The sequence below is a fragment of the Aquarana catesbeiana genome, linkage group LG05, assembly GCF_042186555.1.
Source record: "Aquarana catesbeiana isolate 2022-GZ linkage group LG05, ASM4218655v1, whole genome shotgun sequence".
Lineage (NCBI taxonomy): Eukaryota > Metazoa > Chordata > Amphibia > Anura > Ranidae > Aquarana > Aquarana catesbeiana.
This window is the reverse complement of record NC_133328.1, coordinates 62,012,171-62,035,936: the sequence shown is the minus strand read 5'-3', so window position 1 is coordinate 62,035,936 and position 23,766 is coordinate 62,012,171. Positions and strand designations below refer to the sequence as shown.

Sequence of the window (23,766 nt, the reverse complement as noted above, 5' to 3'; positions counted from 1 at the left end):
GTGCCCCCTATCAGTGCCTCCCTTCAGTACTCATCAGTAAATCCCATTGGTGCCTCCCATCGGTGCCCCCTATCAATGCTCATCAGTAAATCCTATCAGTGCCTTCTCAGTGCCTCCCATCGGTGTCCCCTATCAGTGCCTCCCCTTCAGTGCTCATCAGTAAATCTTATCAGTGCCCATCAGAGTCCTCTATCAGAGTCCTCTGTCTTAGGACAGCACGGCTCTGAGCGGAGTGCGTGTCTCTCCAGTGGCATCACTAGGGTTGGTGTCACCCGGTGAGGAAAAAATTGGTGTCACCCCCCTCCACCAACTATAGCCCCCCCTCAGTACAGACCCCCCTCCACTAACTGCAGACCCCCCTCTCAGTATAGACCCCCCACTAAGTACAGACCCCCCTCTCGCAGTATAGATCCTCCTCACTAAGTACAGACCCCATCCATCAGAATAGCCCCCCTCATTGCAGACCCCCCATCTATCAGTATAGCCCCCCTATATCAGTGTAGACCCCCTTAGTGTAGACCCCCCTCAGTGCAGACCCTCATCTATCAGTATAGACCCCCCTCTATCACTGTAGACCTCCCCTCCATCAGTGCAGACCTCCCCTCCCTCATTGCAGACCCCCCCTCCATCAGTTCACACCCCCACTCATTACAGACCCCCCCCTCATTACAGACCCCCCCCTCCATCAGTGCAGGCCCCCCCACAATGCAGACCACCCCCCTCCATCAGCACACCCCCCCTCAGTGCAGACCCCCACCCCATAGTGTTCCCCCCAGCACATGTCTATTTGAATACAAACTTTACAGACCTCAGAACAGCGTTCTCCCTCTGACTCCTCCTCCTCCCCCTCCGTAACCAGAGAGGAGGGGGAGGCGGCTTCGGTCCGTTCCGCTGTACGCCTGTGTGTCTCTCATCTAACAGCAGAGAGACACCGGCATGGTTTTATTTCCCTGCTCTCCGTGTGTCCTCTCTCTCGCACAGCATGACAGGACACACAGTGATCTCCCCCCTCCCCTCTCTGTGCTCCGCGGGCAGTCAAGTGTGAAGCTAAGGAGCTCAAATTTCCCGCGAAGCACAGAGAGGGGAGGGGGGAGATCACTGTGTGTCCTGTCATGCTGTGCGAGAGGACACACGGAGATCAGGGAAATAAAACCATGCCGGTGTCTCTCTGCTGTTAGATGAGAGACACGCTCAGCCTCGCGATGTGAAGAGCAACCCCGCTGGTCCCCCCCCCGCAGTGGCGGAATGCTGGGCCCCGTCGCAACTGCGACTGTTGCAACCCCGGTAATTCCGCCACTGACTGACTCCTATTTAACATGAGTTTGAATGTGATTGCTTAAGTCTGAACACAGCTACATCCCCAGTTATAAGAGGGTGTGCACACTTATGCAACCACATTATTTTCATTTTTATTTTAATTTTTTTTTTTTTTTTCTTGTTAATTTCTACACCCCCCTCTATTTATTTATTTTTGTCTCGTTTTTACATCACAGAAAGTTGACATTTTAACAGGGGTGTGTAGACTTTTTATATCCACTGTGTCCCTATAGAGAAAACTTACTAAAAACCTGGGCAATTAATTTTAAGAATTTGATGAAAAATGCCTAATGCAGAAGTTACTTTCCACAAGTACCTAAACTTCTGCTGCTGAACTTTAGATTGGTGGATGACATAACTGAGATAGAAATCATAGGTATTTTAACATCAAAGGTGTGGGGTTTTTTTTGTTTTTGTTTAGGGGCAAGTAGAGACACCGTACCGAACACCAAAGAGCGTTCGTCGAGGCGCTGCGCCAGCTGAAAATGTTAAAATCCTGGGAACACCTGACTATCTGGCTCCTGAGTTGCTATTGGGAAAAGCACATGGTGAGTTTCTCTTTCTTCATTGGACATATTTTATTAGTTTTTAATGTGGGTGATACAAAAACCATGCAGACCTCTGATTTTGGGCTCAAACTTTTGGTACCATAGTTAAAATGAGTAAAGAACTATATGCCCTGTAATGCATGATATTAAAAGTAGTATTAAACCTACAACCAAATATGTAATATATTGCAGCTTACCAATCATTTAGATGTGGTGGCTGCATTAGTTTTTCTTAGGCTTAGGCTTTTTTCTCAATTTTTACCTGATGATCTGGCCAGCAACTCACCACCTGTATTAGAGTGCCTCTCGCTGAAAGAGCACAGGGACACCTTTTTGGATAGCAACATTGTTTATCTGGGGGGGGGGGGGGGGGGGGAGTGTTCCATTTTGATACACAAACAAATTGAAGCTGAACTCCAGCTCACACTTGCAAGTAGTTAAAGCAAACAGTTTTTTTTCCTGTTGTGAAAAGTTTTTTAATTAAAAGCTGATCATTGTAAGCACCCCTGGTAATAGGTTTGTCTCAGCCTTGTAACTGCTACATCTGCAGGGCAGCTTGTTTTGTCCTTAACCACTTGCCGACCACGCACCGTCGTTTTGACGGCGGCAGTATGGCACTCCTGCGTGAGTCGCCGTAGCTGTATGATGGCTACTGGCTACCTGCAATTGCTCCTGGGAAGGACAGAATGGAGATCTGTCAATGTAAACAGACAGATCTCCATTCTGTCAGGGGAGTAGAGACAGATCGTCTGCTCCTAGTACTTTGGAGCAGCGATCGGTCTCCTCCCCCAGTCAGTTCCATCCCCCCACAGTTAGAAACACACTGAGGGAACACACTTAATCCCTTGATCACCCCCTAGTGTTAACCCCTTCCCCACCAGTGGCATTTATACCGTATTCAGTGGCTATTTTTAGCTCTGATTGCTGTATAAATGTCAATGGTCCCAAAATAGTGTCAAGTGTCCGATCTGTCCACCGCAATGTCGCAGTCCCGATTAAAAATCGCAGATCGCCGCCATTACTAGTAAAAACAATTTACCATAAATCTATCCCCTATTTTGTAGATGCTAAAACTTTTGCGCAAATCATTCAATATACGCTTATTGCATTTTTTTTGGTTAAAAAAAAGTATAAAAATACATATCTGCCTAAACTGAGGAAATATATATAGTAAAAAATGTATTTATTTTTTCAAATTTGTTGTCGAAATTTGGTCGTTTTTTTGTTTTTAGAGTGCAAAAAATAAAAACCACAGGGGTAATCAAATACGACCAAAATAAAGCTCTATTTGTGGGGGGGAAAAAGGATGTCCATTTTGTTTGAGTACAACGTCGCCTGACCGCGCAATTGTCAGTTAAAGCAACGCAGTGCCGTATCGCTAAAAATGGCCTGGTCATTAAGGGGATAAATCCTTCTGGGGCTGAAGTGATTAAAGTTTTGGCTGGTGTTCTATTTAAATCAAGTCCATCTAAATTTGCTAGTGCATCTAAGGCAAGCCATACATGGTCCGAACCGTGTATAAGCAGGCTGAATGTACTAAGTTGATCGATCAACTTGGGTACAACAAGCATGCCAGGTTTTACCTGCGATTATTGCTAGCGGCTGCTATAATAATCACTGTCTTCTCCCGGTGGGGATGGCTTCCCCAGCCCGCCTGCTGGGAGAAGACCATGGCCCAGGGGTAGGGATTCCTGCATCAACACTGTTGATGGGAAAATTAAGCAAATTTTTTACAGGAAAAATTCTCTCCTGGTATGGCCGGCCTAACACTACCCTTTCCGCAGAATGACAGAGCTGCTGTCCTATGGTGGCTTTGTTGACCCTCCATAGAGTGGAGCCACTTGAGATGGTAAAGGTATTACTGGCTAGATCACTAGATGGGGAAAAAAAAAAACCTAAAGAAAACCAATGTAGCCACCACATGAAGAATCGGTAAGCTGCAATACCTTCATTTTTTGCTTTTAAGTTTTTAGTTTTGTAAGCAGTGCAAGCATCAGAGTTTTACATGGCATCAGCCTCTTTCAATCCACTGTACAGCAGGGCTCGGTAAATTATTGAAATGTGATTTTTTTTTAAAGTGGTTGTAAACCCCAGTCATGAAATCTAAACAGAGCACATACAGTATATCTGTAGTGTTTACTTGTCTCTCTCCAAATCTCTGAGTGTCGTTTCTCTCTGGTGCTTCGTTCCTCTGTTAGCATGTTACATGTTCCTTAATTTCTCTGCCTATGTAAAGGGAGGGGCAGTGTCCCTTCCTCCAATCAGCTCTCACAGTGTATAAGAGCTGTAACTGCAGCTCTCCACCCCCTCCTCTGTACTCCTCACAGATGCAAAAGGATTTTTATCACAAATCTGCACTTTTGAAGGGGTGTAGATAAAAGAAGACTGCAGATAAACATGTAAAACTTATGTAGGAGGATTTGTTTAATCTCTGTGTATCATCTGAGGCTGTTCACTTCACTGGGTGTATGTGAGGGTTTACAGCCACTTTAAATTGGTTGTTGTATCGAACCAGGTAACATAGTTGTGTGTATGGTCCACATTCAAACTTGCTGATTTTTATACTACCCTTTCATTCTTTTCTTTAGTAAAGTTTCCTTCACCTCCTATAATTTTGTATTTTTTTGTATACAGGACTTCTGAGTTGTGGTAAGTTATACATTGCTGCTTTGGTAGTGGGATGCTGCTTTATTCAGTCATTGGAATGAGAACAGTGTTCAAATTATATATTGTTCCCCTATGACTCCCGCAGTTCATACGGTTTTACTAACACTTAAATTGGCAATGATCACTGTAATATTTTAGAAGTGCAAATCTTTATAGGAAATCCCCACCCAAGTCCAAATCCAGGAAACTAGAAAAAAAATCTACCTTTTGAAGTGGATCCTCTACACCCCAAGACCCCCCCCCCCCCCCCCCCAAAAAAAAAAAAATACATTGTAAGGGTTCAATGCTCATATCTAGGCTGCTGGAATAAGGAGAAACTGCCTCCTTTTTAAGCCACAGTAGCACACTCGCCTCCACCACATACAATATAGGGTTAATAGCCCTGCCTTGTACAAGATGATGTCGAGGGACTGTCCACAGATCCAAGCCCTAGGAAGAAAAGGGCATCACCTAAGTGTGTGGATTGGTTAAGTAATCCACCTGTTCCTCTACGTCCTACACATAACAAGCATTCTCCCATTGCAGTGAAAGGGGGAGTACAGCAAGGGTAGATCTATACTGTGGAAGCTGTGACCAAAAAAAGGCAAGCAGAAGACAAAGGACCGGTCACTAGCTTTGTCTGTAGGCTCCTTACAGGTGATATTTTATTACTGCCTTACCATATCTTGTTCCACATATGTTGATCAGGAGTCATCAAATAAGAAGATATTTCTTTCTTGCCCATTGAAGGACACATGGAGTCTTTACCTTTTGGTTTCAGCTGCCTAAGGGCCATTTCACATCACATGGGGTCCAGTGCGTTTTTTTGTTTTTTTGTTTTTTTTTCCCGGCATCAAAAACGCATGGAAAGTAGATTATATGGTTTTTAATGGCATAATTTACACCAGTGCCTGCAGTTCCAGTGCGTTCCAGTTCCAGAAAAAAAAGTAGAACATGCTGCATTTTTCCTGCACTGGAAAGTTGCAAAAAGCATTAAAAAATCACCTAAATAAACGCACTGGAACACACACATGTCCTTTATTTAAGGTTAGGAAAAAATGCCCTGAACTGCATCAAAAACGCACTGGCAGGTGTCAAAAACATGCGTGCAGAAAAGCACCTGGAACATATCTGGACTGCGTTTCTATGGTGTGAACTGGCCCTGAAGGAGTATTGGACACTTGGGGGAGGGAGGAAACGGTAGGCCTGCTGTGGATCATGTTTCTAAGAAGATTGAATTGTCTGCCTCTGAAGATCAGGTAGTTCTTGGCCTGAAATATTGGTTGATTTACTGCAGTGTGCAAAATCTGGTGCAGCTCTGCATAGAAACACATCCGCTTCCAGGTTTTATTTTCAAAGTTGGACAAGCTGAAGTTAGAAGCTGATTGGCTACCATGCAGAGCTGTACCAGATTTTTCACTCGCCATTTTTAGTAAATCCACCCCATTATGTTGTTAAACTCCTGCGTAGCTCTTCCTCCCTTTAGGCTACTTTCACACTGAGGCGTTTTTCAGGCGCTAAAGGGCTAAAAAATAGCGTCTGTAAAGTACCTGAAAAACGTCTCCCCTGCCACCCCAGCCTGAGTGCTTTCACACTTTACACTGGGGTGGTGCGCTTGCAGGATGGGAGAAGTCCTGCGAGCAGCATCCTTGAATACACTGCTCCTAAAACGCCCCTGCCATTGCGGGCGCTTTTAACCCTTATTCGGCCGCTAGCGGGGGTTAAGAGCGCCCTGCTAATGGCTGAACGACGCTAAAGCGCCGCTAAAAATATTGGTGCTTTACCGCCGACACCCCCCCCTCCCCGTCCCAGTGCGAAAGTGCCTTTTTAAGTACTTTTACCTAAAGCACACTAACATATGTTTCACACATAAAAGATGTATGCAATGCTGCTACTCCTACTATAATCATACATAAAACAAAAAAGACTCAAAACCATATAAGCTTATGAAGTGACAAACCTATTCACAAGTGTAGTGCCACACAAACAAGATTATTATTTACAAAATGACATTCCAAAATAATATTATATCTGTCCCAAATGCTGAATAAAATAAAACACCCCCCCCCCCTACTCTGTGGGGGGAAAAAAAAAATCTACACATGGGGGGTTGCTGACCTGTCAAAAATGGTCTGCCCTTGCAGCACTGGACAGGGGAGAGAAATCAGCAGGGATTTCAAAACCCAGGAACGCGGGATTAGCGTGCGGGAGCCTTGACGGCACAGGATTTCAATAGGTGAGGACTGGGGGATGGGGGCGTGGGATCTGGTGTTGGGTCACTTTTACAGCTTTTCTGTAAAGGTGAACTAACCCTTTAAGGTGAGAGTGAATGAATGAAGCACTGCAGTGGAGGAGGAATGGTGTGAATCACTGAAGATTTTTTGCATAGAGTGATAACAAGTGTTTTTTATAACCTAGCACTTGGAACTGATATAATTGTTATGGAATTTCACTTTGTATGTAGAATTTTTTTGCTTGTGTGGCACTGGGTTTATCACATCACAAGCATATATAGTTTTGAGTTCTTTATTTTATGTATGGTTACAGTAGGAGTTGTGCTGTAAATCTCTATCTGTCCTGGGGCTGGTGAATACCGCTCCTCTTCCCATTTTCTGGAGGATCTTATTGGAGAAAACTTTTGTTTCCTGATCTACATTCTGGAGGACAGGTGGTTTCCCCCTACGTCTATCATTCCTTGGACTGGTCCACCAATTTGGACACCAGTTGACAATGCCACAGTGCTGGTGTGCTTCCACTATTAGAAAGAATGGAAGATCTTGCTGTGATGAGAGGTTGTTTTGGATCCTGAGGAAACCTTGTGTTCTAACCCCCGTCCACTCTGCGTCCTTCAAGGTCTTTTTTTTTTTTTTTTTTTCTTTGTACCATTTTTTCCAAATTGGTTGCTTCTGGGCATGAGGGAGTAGTCCACGCACCAAGGTGCGTTCCAGATCCTGCACTGCAGTTGGAGGTGGGCATTAAGCGTTATACCCTGGGCCATCTACATGCTAGACAAGCCACTTTTCTGATTCTGTTTGTTTTTCATTGTTTTGGTTGGATCAGGTAAAACTGTTTCTTTATTGCAGTCTATGGTTTAGTTTTATTTGTGTACCATGTTATTCCGCTCTAGTTTTGTAAGTATTTTCTTGTTCTTCTGGCTTGGGGCTTAGCTCCCTGTACTAGTTATCGCCTGCTCTTGCCCCTCTCCTACCAGCTGGGGGGGGGGGTTCAGCCTCAGCCGGTGCCAGTTTTAGGTGTTGGTCCTTCCTTAAGCTGTACTCGGGCCCCCTGTTCTTTGCTTACTTTGAGCCTTTTAGACGTTGTTTGCTAATACAACCCCTCAGTTAAACTGTGTTTGGACATCCTGAAAGTGTAGACTTCCTGTGTCCCTCAATGAATGAAAAAGGATTTTTGTATTTTGTATGGTGTCAAGATCTTTGGACATGGAGTACAAAAACCCTATTTTATTGTAAACGCGTGTGGAGAACATGGCATATTACAAGCTATATTCTGAACTGGCAAAGGGTGAGATCTATTTTAAATTTTAACCATCTCCTTCAACCCAGGATTGTTTACAGGAATGTGTATTAAAACAACATTAATTACGGGAAAAGTGGACATTCCCTTAGGTAAAGACTTTCATCACAGATGAGCTAAGTGAAGTCCATGCTTCCACATTCTCAAACACACTGTCTCTGTGTGGAGGCAATCTTGGTTAATGATTGGGCTTTCCTAAAGTCAGTTACCCTTGTCCCTGATGACTGGTGATCTCATGACTGGTGGGAGAATATTAAGGAAACTGCAGTACGGCACAGAAATAGGGAGATCTTTGTGCTGCAGCTTCCTCTCTACCAAGAACAGTGAGCAGCATAGCAGTGACATCCCCAAATGTGGTGTGACTAATAATCGGGGTTGGTAGTGCCTTTGATAATTTCACGCTACAGATTTGGAGGTAGGGGTGCAAAAGATTATCTCGTACTACAAATATGGAGGTAGCAGTACCTTAAACGATCTCACACTACAGATATACAGCTAATGGGAAGGCTCACCTATCAGGAAGTGTATAGCTGTTTATCCAGAAGGAATTTTAAGACACAAGTTTGATTTTCAGGGTCCTGCTTAGGCGCAATTTACATTTCTAGGTGTTTCCTATAAGACAGGAAATGTTTTCCTTTTTTGATTTCTGCTCCACGTTTGATTTTAAATGCAGCTACTGTAACTTGAATTTAAATTGAGCACTAACAACTAGGTGGTGATAACATAGCTGCTTGTATTTGCCATCTCGCAAGCGCCAGCTTCATTATGCTGCATGGTATGCCCAGGCTGGTGGAGTGGGTCTTGTAATGTGTGGTTTTTCTCCATTTATTTATTTTATTTATACCCCCTTTTTTTTTTTTCTTTTTTAGACAGTATATTGCAGCCTAGGGGTGAAGGCTCTCTGCTGCAGCATTTTTTTTTTTTTTCCAGACCAAATTGTATCTCAGAGTGAAAAGACATTTCTGATATTTAACTCCAACTGCAAATGTATTTATCCTTTAACATTGGCAAATAGTTTCTCTACACCGTTTATAATCCTGTACACGTTTTAGATTAGTAGATAAGCACGTTGGATCAGATGACATTGGGACAGCCACGAAAAACTATAACAATACATACTAGAAGTTACCAAGTACACCAAGTAAGGTCAAAATCAGGTGACTGGTATTGGTAACCTTCCATACGGTAATGGGGTAGGATCAGTAGGCACAGAAGTAAGTATCTCCTGATTTATTAGATCAGTCTCTGTGATAGTCAGAGAGAGATGAGGACTTGATGTGGAACTTTAGTCAGAAAATGAAGTCCTGCTGGATCACTTCAGGATGGCCCCTTTTGCAGGTATAGTTATGTAAAGCATTAAAAATAAGTGTCTATACTGTTTAAAATCTAGTGATTCACTGTCCCACCCTGCTCTGCACATGCTCGGTTGCTCTCCATTTTTGGCATTTGTGCTGAAAATCGAACACTTGAGGCCTATCTGCTAACAGCCTAAAGATTTACTGCTGCTTAAGAGCTCTAGGCTTCAGAAAAATAGCAGCATCCAACAAGAAGAAACAGGCACAATGCTGAAGGAAATTTACAGCACACACTATTTGGTAGCATTATTAATGTGCCTTGCTAAAGAACGTTATTTTTATTTATTTATTTATTTATTTTTGTCAAGTTGTTCTAGGTAAAGTTCTAATTTAAGTGGGCTTAAGTTCCAGTTTGAAAAGCGGATGTCATTCTAAGCCAGAACTTTAACTTGGCCTGCATGGAGGAGTTCTTGTTCATATTTTGCCTACTGTTTTCTATTTGATTGTTTTGTCTTCTTCAGGACCTGCAGTGGACTGGTGGGCCCTCGGAGTTTGCCTGTTTGAGTTTCTGACTGGTATTCCCCCTTTTAACGATGAGACTCCAGCACAAGTGTTCCAAAATATTTTAAAAAGAGGTATTGGATTTATTTCCACAAAGTGAACATGTCATCTGTTTTAAGCTGTGTAAAACTAAAAGTGCTGCCTTTAGAGCTGGCACCACAAGATACCCATGATTGCCTTCATTGGCCTTAAAGACTCTTCTGGCAATTCCCTTTTTAGTCCTTGTTTCTTGATTTTGATTTCACCAACTTGGGACAAGCCTTGCCCATTCTTTATTCTCTCTAGCAGGAGCTCCTTACTGGCCACTGATGGATCTCACTGGACATGGAAATAGTGGATGGATGACTTGCACCCAAAAATTTGGTGATTGTCAATGCCTTGGCAACAAAGCTAAACCAGAACCAAGAAGCAATTTTTTAAAATGTATAATGTACACTTTATGGTGGCTGCTGTTGGCTAGCTCTTCAGTAATTGACATTTTCTATATAGTTATAGCATGAAAATTGGAGCAACAGGGTGGGACTTTACATGAGGATATAGGGGCTGTTCAAAACCCCTCCTCCATCCCTATTGAATAGTGAAGTAGGGGGAGAGCAGATGTGGGACTTTATGCAAGGCACATGGGAGCAGAGGCATGAGTTGGGTAAAAAATGCAGTTTATTAATAAGGGAAAATAATTTTACAAAATTCATATAATACATAATTAAGCATGAATGGTACATAAAAAGTTTTACAAAAGTTCATACAATACATAATTAGGCACTTGGCTCTGCATATGTTGGCACTCAGCTCTAAGGTATGAAATATTAAAGATGTAGTCAAAAAAGTAATCAAAATTAACGCATTAAAAAGGACAAATGTAAACAAGTAAATACATGTAAATAGGAACGTAATATGCATATGGGTTCATATAGTGTACACCTAACGGTAGATAGAAGTTCTACGTCGTTACGTCGTTTCGGGGCCTTAAAGCCACTCATCAGGAGCGATACCGAGGTGGTACCTATGAGTTGGGGAAATGGCAATGATGAATGGTGTGAATATGCAAAAGGGGTAAAATATAAGTAATGAATATCATGATATTGATTGTAACTCTGAACTCACAGTGATGTCTGCGCAGAGGCGACTCGGCCCAGGGTGCCCCGCCAACCATAGTTGCCCGGGCCCGAAGCTGAGGGGGCATAGTCCGACAGGCGAGATCGACCCAACGAACCCCCCAGGTGGGGTCAAAGTGTGAGGACAGACGTGTGGATGGGGGGTGATCCCTTGATGAGGGAGGATTGGCACTGGGTGTCTGTGTAACGAAATAAACATGGATAGTAAGTGTGAAGTGAATGGAATAAAAAACTAGGACAGAGTGGGGTGTGGGGTAAGAGTGAAATAGTGTGAAAAGAGACCAGGAGGGGGGAGGGGAAAGAAAAGAGGGGGGAGGGAAGATATAGGGAAGAAAGAGGGGGAAAAAGAAAAGGGTGTAGGGGAGAAGGAAGGGAAATAAAGGAAAAGAAAGAAGGAGGGAAAAGAGGGGGTACAGAGGGGGACTGGAAGCCGGGACAGGAGGTGGCAAGGACTAGGGGGGGAAGGGTAAGGCGGGGGAACAGATGAAAGAAGGGGAAAACACAGAGGAAGAAAGAGGAAATACATGGTGAAAAGAATGAAAGGGAGAGAGACAAAGAGGGAAAAGGGGGGTGAGTATAACAAGTGCGGAGAAAACATACCTGTGCCGATGCGAGTAGGGACGTGAATGCCGGCTGTGAGATGTGCAGATAGAAGGTGAGGGCGAGGAACACAGAGGAAGGGACCACAGCCAGGGGGGACGATGTCGCGGCGAACGCCGCCAGAGAAGGCCCCCAACGTCAGGCGCCAGCATAAAGTCCCACATCTGCTCTCCCCCTACTTCACTATATAGTTATAGCATCTGTGTTTTTAATCTACTTATTTTGATAGCAGAATTGATACAAGTATTTGATACTACAATTTTGAGACTTCGTATTCCAAATATTCTTACTTTCTCAGATATCCCCTGGCCAGAAGATGATGAAACCCTTTCTGTCAATGCTCACAGTGCAATCGATATTCTGCTTACCCTTGATAACACAAAGAGAGCTGGATTAAAAGGTACAGTCTGCCTACGTCGTTGCTATTTGTGGACCTTGTGATAAGATTTTATAGCCGTACAAGTAACCCACAATACTTTTCCAGTTGATCTAGAGTGTGGAAATTTTACTTAAAGCTTAAGTTTAAAACCTAAAAATCAGTACAAGGGACATACAGTGGATTTAAAAAGTCTCCCCCCCGTTAAAATGTCAGGTTTCTGTGATGTAAAAAAAAAAGAGACAAAGATAAATTATTTCAAAACTTTTTCCACCTTTTTAATGTGCCCTATAAACTGTATAACTGTATGACTCTTATCAGCATGGCACATCTTGACTTGGCAATATTTGCCCACTCTTTGCAAAAGCACTCCAAATCTGTCAGATTGTGAGGGCATCTCCTGTGCACAGCCCTCTTCAGATCACCCCACAGATTTTTCATGGGATTCAGGTCTGGATTCTGGCTAGGCCATTCCAAAACTTGAATCTTCTTCTGGTGCAGCCATTCCTTTGTGGATTTGGATGTATGCTTTGGGTTGTTGTCATGCTGAAAGATGAAGTTCCTCTTCGTGTTCACCTTTCTAGCAAAAGTCTGAAGGTCCTGTGCCAATATTGGTATTTGGAACTGTTCATAATTCCCTCTACCTTGACTAAGGCCCATGATATATCTAATGCCTTGGAAATTCTTTTGTACCCTTCTCCTGACTGATGCCTTTTAACAATGAGATCCCTCTGATGCTTTGGATGCTCTCTGCGGACCATGGCTTTTGCTGTAGGATGCAACTAAGAAAATGTCAGGAAAGACCTACTAGAACAGCTGAACTTTATTTGGGGTTAATCAGAGGCACTTTAAATAATAGGTGTGTGCTGACTCCAATTTAACATGAGTTTGAATGTGATTGCTTAATTCTGAACACAGCTGCAGACCCAACAACCACATTATTTTAGTTTTTTATTTTTACTCCCCCCAAAGCCCTAAAATTTAAAACTAGGGTTGCACCGATACCAGTTTCAGCGAGTACGAGTGCCGATAGAGTACTGTTGCCTTTTGTGGTGCAATTTGAGCCTGTACAAAATGAGTTGACTCAAATCGCACTGCAAAGAATTTCATGCGATTTTAACAGGAATGCGGTGTGATTCCTGTCTGAATCACATGCGTTTTCCTGCAGCGCTCCTGTGTGAGCCCAGACTAAAGTCACTATGACAAGCATGGGATCAAGCAGGAGCGGTGGGGGAAACTGTATGAGATTCAGACAGGAATCGCACCGCATTCCTATTCAAATAGCATGCGATTTGAGCCTATTCATTTTGTATGGGCTCAAATCGCACTGCAAAGGTATTGGTTTAGGTATTGGAGCATTTGCATAAGTGCAAATGCTCAGTATCGATATTGGTATCGTTGCAACTCTAATTTTAAAACCTATTCAGGCTTTTTGACACCAAGGATGGGACTATCTATCCAGAGCAAAGTGGTTCCACACTTTGACTCCTCCCATTCTGTTCTTGGAGAATCAACATCTACACATTCCATGGTACTTTGTTTACGGTGCCTGGGCTACTTGTGGGGGTATAAATGCTGGGGTATCTTCCTGACAATTGGTGTTAATTTTGTCGACTAAAACATTTTCGTCTAAATTTCATACTATTTTAGTCAACTAAAATACGATTAAATTTAAAATGGCATTTTAGTCAAAAGTAACACTGGTCTGTAGTGTATGTTCAAATATTAATACCATAAATAACCAATTTTTTCACTCCGTATATAATGAGTTTGGAAATTGTAGAGAAATGCCTAAATAATGCATTACAATTTAACTACACCCATTAGATTTTAGACGACTAAAATGTACTGGAGATTTAGTTGACTAAATACAACTAAAACAATTGCAGAAGACTAAAATGGGACTAAAACTAAAATGCCATTTTAGTCAGAAGATTAAAACTAAATCAGAATTTGCTCCCAAAATTAACACTACTGACAATCATTGGAACTGAAGAAGTAGCTTGGAGATGCTACAAAATGGACATGGATAAATAAGAACCTTCAGGCTCCATTCACACCTGAGCGTACTGGAATAGCAGGTGAAATTGTGCGATTCTGCCCGCGATTCTAGAATTGCGGCAAAACATGGGATGCGTTTGCGATGCCATTATTTCTTAATTGCACCCCAAACATGGTGTGATTTTTGCCGTGCGACAAAAATTACAACGCCAAACACGCTGTGCTAAAATTTGGTACATGAGCTTCTTTGGCATGTTTTTGGAGCATAAGGAGGCCCATTCAAATGAATGGTTCCACTTGAAAAAAACGCACCACAAAAACACTAAAAAAAAAAACAAAAAAAAACGTGGTGTAGCTGCAGTACGCTTGGGTGTGAATGGAGCCTCAGGCATATTCAGTGACCATCAACTCGTGGTATAGAAAGAAAGGAAAAATGTTGAGAGAAATGCAATTACAAGTTTACAGAATGTAAAGAGAACATTATTTTAAAACTGGTCTACAGTATAACAGACTTCGGAGAATCAAGTCTTTCTTCTTTTTTTTTTCTTTATTTTTTTTATAATGGATGACATTCGGCGCATCTATGCTTCCCAAAAAAAAGTGGCACTATAGATAATGCTATATTGATGAAGAATATAATATGTATTTTTATAATGTAAAAATGTGTGTTTTTGTTTTTTTTACAGAACTGAGGACTCATGCTCTTTTTCATGACATTGATTGGGACAATTTGCACAACCTTGAAATGCCCTTTATACCACAGCCAGATGATGAAACGGACACCACGTACTTTGATGCCAGGAATAACGCACAAGATCTCAAAGTGTCTGGATTCAGTCTATAGGCTGTTTCTCTCTGGTCTGCCCTCATATCATTTGTTGTGAGAACTGCCATATTTTATTGTTTTTAGATTAAATCTGTTACATGGTTTGGCTTTTAACCAAATTGTCCCCCTCTCCCCCACTGTACAGAACTAGACATATTTAAGGTGAGCTTGGCCTCACGTTCCATGTACATATACATACTCTGCCTGCTTGGACTGGGTCCGTGCTGTTTGCATCCTACATTAAACCGTCTATTAAATTTGTAAATCTTTATGTAAAATAAAGTAATATAATTTCTTAAATGTGGTCTTATATTTTTTTTTTTTTTTATTTAGTTATGAAAAAGGCAAGTAGGGATAACCTGTTACATTGCAAAAGTACAAAATCGATAGACATGTTGTAATGATAGTTCTACTGGTCAGGTAATATATGCTAAAGCAGTGGTTCTAAACCCTGTCCTTAAGTACCCCAATAGGCCATGTGTTGGGAATTTCTCTTAGATAAAATAGTTGTCCAGAATACCAAGCCATTGACTCTGATTTAAAGCACCTGTGCAAGATAAAGGAAAACCTGTAAACATGGCCTGTTGGGACTACCTGAGGACAGGGTTGAGAACCACTGTGCTAGAGAACCAATATCAAGTCGTGCTTGAATGGTGGGGTGGGTTAGGGATAGGGAAAAAAAAAACACAAAAAACCCTCTAGAATAGAGGTGGAGAAGGGATGCAGGAACAAAAGAGGATTTGAAATGGGGAGGGGACAGGAAAGAGGAAGTGGAAAATAAGGTACCCTATGGGAGACAAATAGGTGGTGAAGGTAGGGTTCTAGAACTTAAGCAATGTCATGCAGAACCTTGTATAGTAGTATAGGGTGAGTATGCAGATGATGGTAAGGATTTGCTTTCCAAGGAGTATGTAAGGTCCTACCAATAGAAACATAGTTTACAAATGTTTTCCTCTGGCTTCTTTAAGGAGAAAGTCAATGTCTCCAAGGAACAAAGCTGAACTTTTGAACACCATAAAACTAGGGTGGATGGTAAGGTTCACTTCCACCTTAATGGGACACAAACTCTGGCCACATTGATCAGGTGGACTAGAACTGTTTTTTTTTTTTTTTTTTTTTTTTTTTTAAATAGAGAAACTGTTCAGGTGTAATAGGTATGCAGCAGGGTTGTCAAATCCTTTTTTTTTTTTTTTTTTTTTTTTTTTTTTTTTTGTCAAGCGAAACCCTAGTCTAACGCTTTATGTGTGAAAGCAGAAAGTCTCTTGAATATGACAACCTTGTTTTTCCTTACTTTCTAAACTGCTGGTAGATATCGCTTCTAAAGACAGTGAAATTACTTTGTTCAACCTTCTCCACCAACATCAAGTTCCCACCTTTCCCACCACTCCTAAATCCATCAGGAGCACAGCGAGTTAGGATGACCATACACGGTTCGAATCTCAGCAGGAACCAGCCCAGGTTTGAACTGTTGATGGGCAGGCTCAATGTACCAAGTTGATCAATGGATTGAACTTTGATACAACCGGCCTACCTAATTCTCTTGCGATTGTCGCTAGCGGCTATCATTGTTTGCTTTCCCCCAGTGAGGACAGCTTCCTCTGCCCCCATGTCACTACAGTACACAGTAACAACGTGGAGATGGATATATATATTACATTTTTTGTAGAGACCCTAGAGAATAAAATGGCAATAAGACCTCAAATCTCTCCTCGCCCTTTTTAAACAAAAAAGATCCAAACAAAAAATTTGTTTGCTTTCGCCCCAGGCCAGAAGTGATGTCATGACATCGCTTCGGTCCTCCAAGATCATAGGCGATCAGGTCTCTGGTAACATCGATGGCCAGCTGCTTTAACTGTTGGATTGTTTCTCGGGCACGTTGGTAAAAACTGTAAGCCCAAGAAACACAGGCAAGCCGCTGGAGGGGAGGGGGAACCTCTCCCGCTGCTTCTGAAAGCGGTCCAGCAGCTGGCTGAAAAACCACTTGCAAGCCGCAACATAAATACGTATTCAGTCAGCGAGAGGTTAAGCTAGAAACCTGGTCCCAGAGAAAAAAAACTGAAGATTGCTGGGAGGTATATGTGCAGTCCTAACAACTTTGCCACTGTCCTCACCTGAAGGTGACAGCATATAACCCATGGCCAAGATTTAAAAGTTACTTGTGTCCTGTACCGCAGGGTCATATCTACCACGAGGCAAACAAGGCATTTGCCTTGGGAGGCATTTTTCAGGGCCCCCAGGCACAAGGGCAGTGTGGGTTAACCACTTGACCTCCGGAAGGTTTTACCCCCTTCATGACCAAGCCATTTGTTGCGATGCAGCACTGCGTTACTTTAACTGACAATTGCGCAGCCGTGCGATACTGTACACAAATAAAATTGATGTCCTTTTTTATTTTCCCCACAAATGGAGCTTTCTTTTGGTGGTATTTGATCACTTCTGTGGTTTTTATTTTTTGCACTATAAACAAAAACTGATTTTTTTTTTTTTTTCCAAAAAAAAAATGTTTTTTTCTTTCTGCTTTAAAAAGCGATCCAAAAAAATTTTTTTTAACCTAAAAAATCGCATTTCCAAGGCCAAAATGTATTTTATATAATTTGGTTTAAAAAAATTAAAATCATTAAGTGTATATTGATTTGCGCAAAAGTTACAGCTTCTACAATCTATGTGATATATTTATGCAATTTTATTTATTTTTACTAGTAATGGCGGCGATCAGCGACTTATAGCAGGACTGTGGTATTGCAGCAAACAAATCGGACACCTAACTGACCCTTTTTTTTGGAACTAGTGCAACCAATACAGTCATCAGTGCTAAAAATATGCACTGTCAATGTATTAGTGACACTGGCAGGAAGGGGGTTAATATCTAGGGCAATCAAGGGGTTAAAGGTGTGGCCAACACTTATTACTGTGTGTGCTGTTTTATTAAGCAATGTGCTGTTTTTTTACTTCCTGCTTGGTACCCGCTGGTTGGATTGTGCTGCAGACAATCACAACACAGTGGGGGTGTGGTCCTGCACCAGAGAGCCATCTTGCCACCATATATGTGCAGTTTACAGTCGGCAAGCGGTTAACCACTTCCTCTCCTTTTGGTGGTTGTACTGGGATGATGCCTGCGTAACTAAACCGGAAGCGATGACATCACTTCCAGTTTTTAAAAATCTAAAGCATTCAAAAACGCATATTGGTGTTTTGAATGCTTTTAAGTGCAGAGGAGGGATTTGGAGTCTTGTAGACCCCAGAGCTCTCCATAATGAGCATCTGTCACAAGGAGGTTTACATTCCTTGTGACAGCGATTAAATTAAAAAAAAAAAATACTCCTGTCCTCGCACACAAAGGCGAACATACACATGTCAGCTCTGCATGCATGCAAGCAGAATTTGTACCACACATGTCCAGTATCTCAATGAAAGTCAAATCATGGGCAGTAATTCTATATATGGCACTTGGACGAATCATGTCTCGGGATCTGATGAGGAAGCTGCAGCCATTCACTGTGAACAGTTGCAGCTTCCCCATCAGACCCTGAGACGCGAACACTGCAGCTGGGATTGGAACCAATTTGGGGGGGGTCCCCGATTTTAGTTGTGCCTAGGGTAGCACAAAACCAAAATACACCACTGCTGTACGATATAAATAAGAAATGCAGTCACGTCAGCCTAGTGTAAATAGCTAAAGGAGAGATCTAGAATGCAAAAAAAAAAACTCCTTTATTTTTTTTTTCATTGTCCTAGGGGGCCAAGTGCCATTCTGACTGGTGTCCCAGTTTTTGTTTTTTTGTTTTTCCCACACACACCTCTAAAGCCTAGTACACATGGGCCGAATGTCTGCCGGTGTTTTTATCGAATAGTGCATCCCTGTTGGATAATGCCTCAGACGATCTGCGCATGTGCAGTACGCAATGTCACTCCAGCTGATCAGCTGGCGTGACGTAAACATACACAGATCATCAGAGGTATTATCCGATGATCTGTAAAGAGAAACCGATGACATGACTGGTGGATTTGGGTGTGTTGCAGGACGGTAGTCCGCCCTGCAACACACCTAAATCCGCCTGTCACGTGATCAGTCAATTCTTCCACATGAGCAGAGAGGCAGGCAGAATCTGACGATTACATTCTCCCTTTGCAAATCGTCGGATAATGCCTCTGACGATCTGCACATACGCACAGTGTTGACATCGGCATGCCAGCTGATCAACCTATCAGTTGGCATGGCGTTGCGTATGTGCAGATCGGAGGCATTATCCTACGAAGATGCACCATTTGATAGAACACCGGTTAAAAATAATAAAAGTGTAGCGCCTGAACCACCATCTGGCCACTCATCACCCCCATAGAACTATGCTGATGTTTTCTTTACTATTTTTTCTACACGATATGGACAGTTACTATTTATGATTTTACTTTGTTTGATGTTACCAGTATTGGTTTCTTACCACTGGCACATCTGATCACTAACCTTTATTATTGCTTATCTTAATTTTTAATTTTTCATGCGATTAACACGGTTTAATTATTTGTCATTTATCCATATCATGGTCATACATGTTTTGGTAGCAATCACCATTTTTGTACGCACATACGTATTGCGATACACACGTTTGTAAATGTGAATTATAGCGCTACACTTTTATTATTTTTATATATTACTTACCTTTAGTCTATAGGTGTGTTGGCTGTTATTTTTTTTTCCCTTTTTTTAGTTTAAACGCAGCGCTGTACTTTATTCTTTATTTTTGATAGAACAGCGGTTCAATAGAAACCAGGCGACATTCAGGCCGTCTGTATGGCAGCGGGCTGTTTTCTGTCGAAGGCTCACGCCTGAAGAAGGTCTGCAGATGGCTGAGAGATCGGATTGTTAGTACAGCGTCTCCGACCTGAGCTGTTTTTTTTTTTTTTTTTTTTTTGTTCAACACTACTAGTGTGTACGAGGCTTTAATGCTGACTGTAGCTTCATTCCCTTTGAATCCCAAATTATGGGTGTTCCTGTGTGGGGTGGGATAAAGCCAGCACAGAGCCCCACACCCCTCTCTAAGCTGTGTGATCTGTCACTTATGAACAAGCAGCGCTGATTGTTAATTCATAATAGTAAAAAATGTCTCACAGCTTTGACTCTGTGTGGTTGATTTACTAACACTGGAGAGTGCAAAATCTGGTGCAGTTCTGCATAGAAAACCAATCAACTTCAAGTTTTTTTTTTTGTTAAAGATTGAACAAGCTGAAGCTAGAAGCTGATTGGCTACCATGCACAGCTGCACCAGATTTTGTAAACCTACCCTGTGTGTACATTCACAGATACATTACACTGAGCTGTGGGTGGAAAAAGCAGCACTGCTCATTTGTGCAACTCTGTGCATCTATTAGCAGGTGCATTTACACATGCACAGCTCGGTGTGAGCTTTAATTTCTATGACTGAACAATCAGCGAAGTTGGGGCGGTCCCATGTATGACACAGCCTGACAGCGCAGAGTGTTCATTCCTAAAACTGAAAGCCTACACAGAGCTACAATGCTGTGTATGTGTACAGCCGCTGATAGACACAAAGCACCACTAGATGTGGTCTCTACAGCAGCCTCTGGTGTCAGACCATAGCTGTCAAATCACGAATCAGTCTCCTTTTAACGCAATTGTGTTGGGGGAGAAATGTTTAACCATGCTGCTTGAAAACTGTCTGCCACAATATCACAGTCCCGCTTTAAGTCGCTGATCGTCATCATTACTATTATTAAAGAGAAAAAAAAATCTCTTCTGTTTTTTTCATTGACAGATACAGCACTCCATTATTCAGAACCATAGGGTTATACCGCCCCCTACAGGAGTAGGACACTAGGCAGAAAAAAAAAAGACTTGGCTATGGGAAATCCTAGGTAGTATACACCCCCCTCTCTGCTATAGGCCTCCAGTTTTTTTTTCTGCCTAGTGAGGAGCAAGGACCTAGTTCCCTGCTGGGATCTCTAGTCCTAGGAATTTTTGTGTTCGTGTTCCTTTTTTCTGCATTTTTTCTCCGGTGAGATCTACAATCAACTGCCGGGCTGAACACTAAGATCCAGTGGTCTCCCCAGTCTGGCCAGCGAGTGTGTGCAGACCGCAGCTACCCACTAGGTCGGCCATGACATAGCCCCACTGGACGGGGGCTGGCCCTGCGAGTTAAACATCTCGCGAGGTCGCACATGACCAGGTTTCAGCCTGAGTCGCAGCGTTCCTCATGGCCGACAGCTCCCCACTTCGTTGCCAAGGGGATCTGTCTGCGAGCGTTACCTGCATGCTTCCATGGATCGCTAAGTACAGGGCCCCCTCCTCTCTTTCCCTGGATGTGGTGTGGGATGCGGGTACTCCCTGGGGTGGTCGGTCCCTCCGGGGTTCTCCTCCACCTCCCTTCCTTCCCAGGTGAGGCCCAGGCTTCTGACCGAGGTGCTTTTTGGACACACTGCCCCCCCCCCCCCCTCGGGGGTTGCTACTGGGGGGGGCAGTGTATCCCTTGGGCCCACCTGCAGTGGTTGGGCCTAAGGGTGACCGGACATACACGATCAAGGGACCGCCCGCCTCCTGTAATTTAGGCAGCGACTTTGCGGTCTACTGATCAGGCCCTGGGCAGGGGGCGGGGGCCGCCTCTTTACGTTTTTGGGTGTTCCCCCTCTGTTCAGCAGCTCAGATCGGTCTGGTCCCCCTGTGGGCTGCACACTTGCAGCAGGCGGCCAAAAATTTAGTCTGTTTCCTACCGACCGGGTGCTGGGTGGGCGAGTAGCGGAGGCCGCCACTTCTGTTTTTTGGTGTCCACACCCTTCATTCAGCGGCTCGGATCGCCGCTTGGGTTCCCCCCCCGTGGGTCGCTCCCTGTATGGGGCCTTGGTCGACATCCCCTGTGCGGGCTTCGGGCAGTGGGGGTCTCAGTTGGTGGCCCCCTCCTGAGTTTTTTTTTTTTGTAGTGGCGCTTAGGTATATAGCCTAGTAAATGGCACCACCTCTGTCTCGAACGATGCTATATCTGGCTCTGCTGCCACGGATGTGGCCCACCTTGCAGAGTTGGTGGCCACGCTCCCTGTCCTGTCAGGAAGTGAGGATGATTCCTCCACAACTGTAGTGGTGCACGAAAAGGTGCTGGTTGTCGCACTTATTACATCTATGGGGGAGCCTTTCAAGATGGGGGATGCAGCACTGTGGCGGAGGGACGGTTCCCCTTTGGCACCCATAAGCCGTCTTGCACGGCGAAAGCATTCCCTTCTCCTTTTTATTTTGCCAAATTTGTCCATGAAGACTGGGAGTGTCCAAAGTGCCCTTTGTGCTTCCGAAAAAGCTTGCTGTGAGGTACCCCTTTGTGGAGTCCCTCCTTCAAAAGTGGACTGTTCCACCATTAGAGAACCCCCTGTCTCTAGGCAACCATGATTCCAATAGAGGAATCTCTGGCTTCTAAAGATCCAGCTGACATACCTGGAGGGGGAGCAGAATCCCGCTGCCTTTGCTGCATTGGCGGACCTGTTGGTCTAGGCGCCGCAGTTCCCCTGGTTGCTGTGCGCTGTTTACAGAAGCCTCTCTCTCAAAATATTCTGGAGATTCCACTGCTTACTCTGTCTTGGAAGGTGGCTATCACCTCTGCTCGCAGGGTGTCGGAAATGGTGGCATTATCTTGTCATACACCTTACCCAGGGTTACACAAGGTTAAGGTAGTTCTTCACCCTTTCCCATCGTTCCTTCCTCGGATTTCTATTTGAATAAGGACATTGTGTTGTCTTCCTTATGTCCCTGGTCAACACATCCTAAGGAATTGTCCTCATCTGCCCTGGATGTAGTTTGGGGGATTCGGGTGTATTTGGCAGCCACTGAGTCTTCTTGGAGGTCTCTATGATCTATGAACTATGATCATGGATGGGCCAAGAAATGGGCTGTCTACTTCTTCTGCGACCATTTCTGGATGGATCAGACAGATGATGACTCGGGCCTATTCTGTCGGGGATCGGGTTCCTCCTTTCCCTGGTACAGGGCATTCTTCTCAGGCGCATAGTGGTTCTTGGGCCTTCTGTAAATCAGCCGTCCTTTGCGCAAGTTTGCAAGGCGGCTACTTCGTCGTCGGTGTACACTTTCACAACGTTCTACAAAGTGGATGTGTTGGCAACTGCGGATGCCTCTTTTGACCGCAAGGTTTTGCATCCTGCTGTTTAAATGGTCTATTCCCTCTTGAAAGGGCATTATTCAGGTTGGGCTCCAGCTTGTTCTGTGTTGAGCTTGTTAACTGGCTGGCTCTTATGTTAGATTTGGGATTTTTCATAGTCCCACCCCTCATGTTTGGCACTGCTTTGGGACATCCCTATGGTTCTGAATAATAGAGCGCTCTGGCTGTCAATGAATGAAAGAGAAAATGGGATTTTTGACTTACCGTAAAATCCATTTCTCTGAGTTCAATAACAGACAGCACCCACCCCTCTAAGGAGTTTTAATACTTCTGACACTGCTTGTTACTAAACTGAAGGCCTATAGCAGAGAGGGGGGTGTATACTATCTAGGGCTGCCCATAGGCGTAGGCAAGTCTTTTTTTTTTTCTGCCTAGTGTCCTACTCCTGTAAGGGACGGGGGGGGGGGGGGCCACAACTGGCAGACAGACTAATCCTAGATTCAAAGCAATGGTGTCTTCACTTCTGGGCTTCAAAACAGGTCTATCCACTTAAGTGGAACTTTAGTCAGAAAATTATGTCCTGCTAGATCACTGTAGGCTGGCCCCTTTTGCAGGTATAGCCATGAACGAGGTGATATCAAAGTTTTGCAACATGCCAACAGATGGCAGCACAAGGCTGCATGCACAATCATAGGGAGCACTGAACTTCATAAGAGTGTGCCAAAAGACATCATCCCGTGTACATCAGGAGCTGTGCAACTGGTGCTATTCTGACCACGTCTGCGATTTCATCATGGACAACAAATTAGGACAAAGAGCAAATGTGAAATTTTGAG

The 23,766-nt window shown here is 43.5% G+C and overlaps 1 protein-coding gene across 2 annotated transcripts in view; it reads left to right on the top strand.

Annotated features, from left to right (window-relative positions):
• MASTL (microtubule associated serine/threonine kinase like) overlaps positions 1-15,119 on the top strand; it is a 55,474-nt gene extending 40,355 nt beyond the window's left edge. The window contains exons 9-13 of one of the 2 annotated variants that reach the window (XM_073629816.1): positions 1,739-1,865; positions 4,500-4,514; positions 9,862-9,975; positions 11,915-12,016; positions 14,680-15,119. In XM_073629816.1, the coding sequence (XP_073485917.1) occupies positions 1,739-1,865; positions 4,500-4,514; positions 9,862-9,975; positions 11,915-12,016; positions 14,680-14,837 (516 nt within the window). In that variant the 3' untranslated portion in view covers positions 14,838-15,119. The remainder of the gene's footprint in view (positions 1-1,738; positions 1,866-4,499; positions 4,515-9,861; positions 9,976-11,914; positions 12,017-14,679) is intronic. The other variant, XM_073629818.1, reaches the window with a different exon arrangement.
• Positions 15,120-23,766: the final 8,647 nt, after the last annotated feature.